Genomic DNA, 7,402 nt, shown 5'->3' with positions numbered 1-7,402 from the left:
ATCAAGAAGTTCAGTCATAACTCGGAAGTCAAACGGAATCCATTCTAGAAGTCTGTTTGACTTCCAAAATGTTCGGAAACTAAGGCATGACTTTCTGCAGCCAATCGGAACCCGCGGAACCCGCATCGGACGTTTGTGTTCCAAAGAACATTCGCAAACCGGAACAGTCACTTCTGGGTTTGCGGCATTTGGGAGCCAAAACGTTCAAGTCACAAGGTGTTCATCTTCCGAGATACGATTCTAACTGAGTGGCTGCAGAGGTGGGGCAGACTCAAGGGAGTGCCAATTCCTCTGCTCTTGGGGAAAAGGCTTTAGGCAACTCTGGTTGTCCTCCATTAGGCTAACAGGCCCCTTTCTCACCAACCCAAAGTCCTTGGTTAGTTGACCAAGTTGACCAGGCCATCTCTCTGCACACTACTGTAGCTGCAATGTATTCAGTTTCTGTGGAAGATAAGGCTATACAATTCTGTTTATAACTGCCTCATGAAATGGGACCATTTCCAAATATAAATACATATCTACCTGTGGATTTATAATCAGTTTTACATCCAGCCCAATCGGCATCAGTAAAACCAATCATTTTAGGATTATTAACAGCTGGTAATCTTAATTTACAGTTTATTGTACCCCGGAAGTACCAAACCTCTGAACCATCCAGTCATATTCAGTGGGAGCATTTACTTTTCTACTTAGAATTCCCATGGCACTGGCTAAGTCAGGTCTACATGTAGTAACAAGACACAAAAGCTTTCCAATCGCTGACCTGCACTCATTGTTGTCTGGCAATGGCTTTGAATCATCTTGATTCTTTAAAAAGTCAGTAGTCATGGGTGTGGCAACTGGGTACGCTTCTTGCATCTGCATGCTTTAGATCATTTCAGAAATCTTTTGCTTTTGGCTAAGAAGAAATGAATCGTCTTCTTCTCTTTCAACTTGAATTCCAAGACAGTACTGTCTAGCTTTAGAATGTCTATATTTATCCTGTTTGGGCCTTATTAGCTGGAGGTTGCCTTTCTCTATAGTCCACAGAGTCTTGTTGTCTATGGTCCAAGAATGGGTCTCTGTACCCTCTATCTATGAGCATGTTTTCCTTTATTTTCCTTTGTTTGTATAATGCTGTTAAAATATTGGAGTTTGTATGATTAAAACTCCAAAGAAACTTTTCCTAAAAATAGCAAAGGTGTTTTTTTTGTTACATTGGCTGTACTTCATGCCAAATGGACTTTCTTATTAATCGAGTTGAGAAAGACCCATCTAATACACTCTGCTGTAATGCAGGAATCTCAACACACAGTCTCCCATCCCATGCTTAGCTTTGCCAAACATGCTAGCAGTTTTAATGCTGCACCATTAGGAGAATAAAGGTAAAGGTACCCCTGCCTGTACGGGCCAGTCGTGTCCGACTCTAGGGTTGTGCGCCCATCTCGCTTAAGAGGCCGGGGGCCAGTGCTGTCCGGAGACACTTCCGGGTCACGTGGCCAGCGTGACGAAGCTGCTCTGGCGAGCCAGCACCAGCGCAGCACACGGAAACGCCGTTTACCTTCCCGCTAGAAAGTGGTACCTATTTATCTACTTGCACTTAAGGGTGCTTTCGAACTGCTAGGTGGGCAGGAGCTGGGACCGAAAGACGGGAGCTCACCCCGCCGCGGGGATTCGAACCACTGACCATGCGATTGGCAAGTCCTAGGCACTGAGGTTTTACCCACAGCGCCACCCGCGTCCCTATTAGGAGAATAGCTTCCCCTATATGCAATTTTAGGTGATTCTTTTCAAGAAGAGCTAAAATACATGCCTCCATAAAACACACAATTATTCCGGGGCTTCTGGCAATCTTGTCTTTGGTCATTCAGTAGTCCAGTGCAGTGCTGGGGCAGAAGCACTTGAATGGATGTTGTTCCACTGCAAAGGAACATCTTTCCTCTTGCCAGAGGTTTGGTTCGGGGCTGTTTGAGACCTATCCCAGGGTCTCACAAATTTCAATTGCTTTACCCAGCCTCGCTTCTTAGCCAGAGGCCACACTGGTAAAGCAAACTTGGTGGTGCTTTAACAACAGAATAAACCACCCTCCCTTGCCCCAGGACAAGTCAACCATTCTACAGCTTGAGGCAAGGGCCAGTTTCTTGCTACTATAGCACTTTTAAATGATGGTGCATTGCACAGCATTACAAATAACAAGGCATACTTGAAATCTGTACTACAATGGCCCTGCTGCTCTTCACTCTACTTAACACTTTCACATTTTTTGCAAGCTGTATAAATTTACTGTTTAATGGTTAGGGAAAAATAATTCTCCTTATGATGGGAAATATTTCAAGTCTACCCTATGCAGCCTGATGATGGTGCTAATAATAATAATAATAATAATAATAATAATAATAATATGCCACCCATCTGACGAGGTTGCCCCCAGCCACTCTCGGCAGCTCCCAACAAAAAATAATAAAAGCACAATATGACATCACACATTAAAAACATCCCTGAACAAACCCATCCTTGACAGGGAAAAGTAACAAAATGCAACACTGACTTGCAAAATGATGCAGTTAACCTGCCATGGCTTATTTGTTGATCCCTTTAGGTCTTAGGAGGTGAAAAAGCCAAACAGGCTGCTGCTTTTTTCACCTCTTGCATTCAAATAGGCATCCTGTTCCCTACTGAAAACCTAACAACCTGTGAGAGTGAATGGAATCACCTGCTGCTCCTCCCAGTCACATATCACCCAGTGCAGCAAAGACAGATCAGTGCAACAGAAATTAAGACGGGGCCTGGATTTGGCTAGTGAACTGCCCCAGAAAGAAATTGGGAGCTCACAACCCTGTTCTTGACCAATGTTAGGATGGAGAGGGAAGTCTCAGGCAGGTGATGACAAGAAGCAGAACCCACTTCCCTTTTTTTCTTTTCCTTCTCCTCCTGCGATGAGGCTACATTTTAATATTTTAATGTTTCAGTATTTTAATGTTGTATTTTTAATTTTGTTTTTAAGTTGTAATCATTTAACTTGTTTTTATTATTGCTTGTAAGCTGCTCTGAGCCCGGCCTTGGCTGGGGAGGGCGGGGTATAAATAAAAATTATTATTATTATTATTAAAAGCTGTGTTCTGTGAAACTGACGCTTGTCAACAGGGGGTCCCTACTCGGGGGGACGCCTGGTGAACTTCTGCTTTTGCTGTATTGCTTTCCAGAGCAGGGAGCCTTATCCTGCTGGGAAGACAGCAAGAGGCTAACTCCAGAGAGAGCTCCCAGCTAAGAGCGTCCTTGAGCGTATATGATGGGGTTGCCTGTGGAGCCAGAGGAGGGAACAACAGGCTCAGCAGCTGGCAAGGCCAGAGCGTGGGTGAGACGGATGCCAGATCTTTATCTGCTGTCAAAGCACTCTGCAAAATAAGCTAATTAAGAGCCCCTGGCTCCAAGCTGGGGGTGCATTTTTGTGTGGAAAGCACATGCCAGGGGCAGACATTGGTAATATGGCATTCAGAGTGAGGAGAAAATTTGCCTCCCCATCCTTATTTTCACTATAATTTCTTTTGGTATAGTTAATTTTAATGGATCTTCTCAGTGGATACCCATATAAATATAGACTTCTATTATTATTATTATTATTATTATTATTATTATTATTATTATTATTATTATACCCCACCTCTGCTTGGTACCCTGTGCAGTGGAACTCCCCACACCACCCTAAATCTGGCACTGAACATGCTCCCCCTCCTCCCCCAGCCCCAGGTTATTAAAAAGGTGCAATAAACTCAGGCTTTATTTTAGTTTTGTTGGCAGTGCTCTCCTTCTTGTGCCCCATTCTTCTTCCCTTGACTCTTTTTAACTCTCCCAAATAAAAAAAATCAGGAACATATTTCTCCTCCCCCCATAAGATGTTATTAAAACCTTTTCATAATACATTAAAAGAAACTGATCTAAGTAAAAACTAAAACAAAAAAAGAAAATCAACTTGGCAAACAGAGTAATAGCAGTGAGCTAATGAGTAGCGCTAGGAGCAGGTGGTGCTGTGGTCTCAGCCACTGAGCCTCTTGGGCTTGCCATTCGGAAGGTCGGCAGTTCGAATCCCCACGACAGAGTGAGCTCCTGTTGCTCTGTCCCTGCTCCTGCCAACCTAGCAGTTCGAAAGCACGTCAAAGTGCAAGTAGATAAATAGGTCCCGCTGGAGCAGAAAGGTAAATGGTGTTTCTGTGCGCTCTGGTTTCCGTCACAGTGTTTGGTTGTTCCAGAAGCGGTTTAGTCCTGCTGGCCACATGACCTGGAAAGCTGTCTGTGGACAAACACCAGCTCCCTCAGCCTGAAAGCGAGATGAGTGACGCCAGAGTGGACTTAACCATCCAGGGTTGCTTTACCTTTACCTTTTACCTAATGAGTAGCACCTGTTTATCTACACCAGTGGTGCCCAAACTTTTTTCAAAGAGGGCCAGATTTGATGAAGTGAAGGGCTGTGGGGGTTGACCAAAGCACCAACCAAAGTTGTTGACCTTTTTTAAGAACTTAGGTAAATGTAGGACTGAGCTTTTTTTAGGGTTGGAGTTGTTGAGCTTCTTTTAGGATTGAAGTTGTTGAAGTTTTTTTAGGATTGTACTCCAGGAAATAAACTGCCACAGGGACTGGATTTAACCGACCAGCAGGCTGGATTAGGCCCCCAAAACAGACTTTGGACATGCCTGATCTACACCATACTGCAAAAAATTGCTTTAACATTTTGTCATGCCCCTTTCTGCAGAATTATATGAAGACTTTCTTGTGCAAAGCAGGTTACTCCTCTTTGGACTGCGAAATCCTTGGAATTTCAGCAAAAGCTCAATGATTACACTTTTCTTTTGTGCGCGCGCGCACCCCCCCATATGCATGTAGGAGGGGGTAGATAAGGACTGTGGTGCCAGATTCCATAACAACTCTATTCCGGGCTTTGTCCTTAATTTAGCTAAATCTTTTCAATATGAGAGCCACAACAAATTCCAGGTGACTAGGAGCCATGGAAATCTCACAGGTAGATACAGAAACAGTTCCATACCTAGGGGAACATTTGATGTTTCCTCTTTGTGATGGAGGGGGAAGCGTTATGGGCAATTTTGTAGAATCATACAGAATTCCAACTCAGTTAAATACTTGGGAAGCTAAGAGTCTAAATTTGGGGGGTGGGGAAGAAACTTCAACAGGATCGTGAGAAAACTGCTGTGGACAGCTATGCCAAGGATTACCATAAAAAGGTGAAGTAGGACGGGCAGAAGAAACAGTAGTTTATTAGAAGGAATAATTAATAATAATAATAATAATAATAATAATAAACAGTAGTTTATTAGAAGGAAGTTAAAGCCAACTCCTGCTGATGTTAGTTCTATCATGTCTCATTCAAACTGTTAAGAAGACATATTCACAGAATGTTCTCAGAAACTTTATTTAAAGCAAATACATATATTCCTGTAATCTTTTTAAATGATCTAATGAAATATGTAGAAATACATAGACAGCAGTATTCTCCCAATCTTCGGTTTTCTTTATTTCTCCTTCTGTGGGGACTCCTTCTCTCCCATCTCTCCCTTTTCTTCCTTCTCTTCCTTCTCTTCTTCATCCGAAGCAAAAGCTGAGGGAAAAGTCAAATAACCACCAGTTAAAATTGGTATGTGATACATGTGCTGCATTTTCATTATGCCGTATGTTCATTCTTTTTGGCAAAAAATGGGCACACAAGGAAGACAGGAAATCTGGGCCACAAGGAGGCAGCAAACCTTTGTGCCCTTCAGAGGCACATGCGCAGTCTGCTACTGGCCTCCTGCGTGGAGGAACAACACCCCTGCCAAGACGTCCGCCCAGCAAAGGCAACCCTGGCAAGGTCAGCCTCCTCCCCACAAAGGCGTCTTGAGCTGTGCTCCACACTGGGGGTGGGAGGTGGGGGCTGTAGCCCTCCCACTCCCATAAGCCCCTGCCAACATGGCCAGCAGTCATTATGGAGGATGGGACTTGTAGCCCAACAAAACTTGGAGGGCCACATCCCCTGGATTTGCAAATACAGGATTCTTAAAATTACCTTCTAGCTCCATCAGCTGTTTCCTTCTGAGAAGTATTTCATTCTTCTTATACAGTCTGTCCAGCACCCTCTCAAGTCGTTTGATTGCCCTCTTCAGTGCCTCATATTCCTGGAGAGGACAGGGGAGGGGATTGGGAAACATTTACACCAGAAGTAGACATTAAATTGACTGGCAGCCTCTTGGAAAGAGTGGATTGCACCTGTCTGCACAAGCCACAGGCTGGACTCAGTTTTGCACTCTTAGAGCTGTTGCCTAAAGCAACAGAGAGCTATGGTTTTCACTCAGAAAGTTCTGCAAAGTTCAGTTATTTAAATCAGTTCGCCTTCTTGCCTTTCACCTTACAACATCCTTCTCCAGCCCGGTGCCCTCCAGGTATAATGCCCACCTTGAGCTGGAGAGACTCAAGCTGGGCATTACAGCCTAACACCCCTTTCCTGCCTCTCCCTCTGCACTTACACTGGTTGGAAACTGGCCACCAGTAGCCGAAGCCGCTCCTTTCGGAGATGTTTTCTTCTCCGAGGGCAGAGTCATCTTCAGAGCCGAAGCTGCTCCGGCCGGAGATGTTTTCTCCTCCGAGGGCAGAGCCATCTTCAGAGCCGCAGCCGCGGCGACAAAAACCGTCTCCAGCCCGGACCCTGCAGTACGCTGAGGGCAGACGGAGAAGCGTGGCAGCTTCGCGCCTCCGCGAAACTTCTCCCGGGACTCCGACTCTTCCGGCCCAGCGGCAGCAGCGCCTTCCACGGCAGGAGTGGGAGCGGGTAATGGGGGCGCGGAGGGCGAAAGGCTCGAGGGTGTCCAAGCGGGCAGAGAAGAATCAGGCACGTCCGACTCGGAGCCTGGGTTCTCGGGCGAAGTGCTCCGTTGCATCCTGTAGGCGCGGCAGCTGTCCCGGCAGCAAGTCCTCTCTCTGATGTACCTGCCTCTGTTTAGGAGCCAAGCGCTCTCCTGGATCGCTCTGACGTCCGCGCACAACTGCCGCGAGCAGAGATTCCCACCGCTCTTTTAGTCAGCGGAGCCGTCGGGGAAAGGTGGAGCTCGCGGTGCAGCGGCCGCCAATGAGAGGAGAAAGTGGGCGGTTCTCCCTCCCTCCCACCGTCCCTTCTCGACGCATCTGGATCGCAAGAAAACTAAAAGGCAGAAAATGGATATGATTACTTTTCCAGTACAGGCCTGGAAAGGGGCGGCGTGCGTCCTGCAGCTTTGCTTTGTTTCCCTGCTGGTTACAAAGGCGCAGTGGATAAAGCGCCATTAACATATGCATATATATTTTTTATTAAATTTTCTGTTTTACAATTTAAAGTACTCATTTTTACATCCTTACAATATCAATGACTCCCCTTCTCTTTCAATGGTTCATTTTACATATCATA

General features: G+C 45.5%; 1 protein-coding gene across 1 annotated transcript; it reads right to left on the bottom strand.

Annotated features, from left to right (window-relative positions):
* Positions 1–5,385: 5,385 nt before the first annotated feature.
* LOC128406265 (uncharacterized) lies at positions 5,386–7,020 on the bottom strand. The gene is made up of 3 exons (XM_053373509.1): positions 6,489–7,020; positions 6,032–6,140; positions 5,386–5,587 (listed from the first exon to the last, which is right to left on the bottom strand). The coding sequence occupies exons 1-3, from the start codon at positions 6,897–6,899 to the stop codon at positions 5,502–5,504; spliced, it is 606 nt and encodes a 201-aa protein (XP_053229484.1). The 5' UTR covers positions 6,900–7,020; the 3' UTR covers positions 5,386–5,501.
* Between the last annotated feature and the right edge of the window lie 382 nt (positions 7,021–7,402).

The sequence above is a fragment of the Podarcis raffonei genome, chromosome Z (genome assembly GCF_027172205.1).
Source record: "Podarcis raffonei isolate rPodRaf1 chromosome Z, rPodRaf1.pri, whole genome shotgun sequence".
In the NCBI taxonomy this organism is placed as follows: domain Eukaryota; kingdom Metazoa; phylum Chordata; class Lepidosauria; order Squamata; family Lacertidae; genus Podarcis; species Podarcis raffonei.
This window is presented reverse-complemented; position numbering and strand designations above follow the sequence as displayed.

What these genes read in the sequence shown, in the direction of transcription:
- LOC128406265 (XM_053373509.1), bottom strand. Translation starts at nt 6,899, where the DNA reads ATGCAACGGAGCACTTCGCCCGAGAACCCAGGCTCCGAGTCGGACGTG. An exon ending in GTGGCCAGTTTCCAACCAGT is followed by an intron (nt 6,141 to 6,488) that starts GTAAGTGCAGAG and finishes TGTCCTCTCCAG; the next exon opens with GAATATGAGGCACTGAAGAG. An exon ending in ACAGCTGATGGAGCTAGAAG is followed by an intron (nt 5,588 to 6,031) that starts GTAATTTTAAGA and finishes CTTTTCCCTCAG; the next exon opens with CTTTTGCTTCGGATGAAGAA.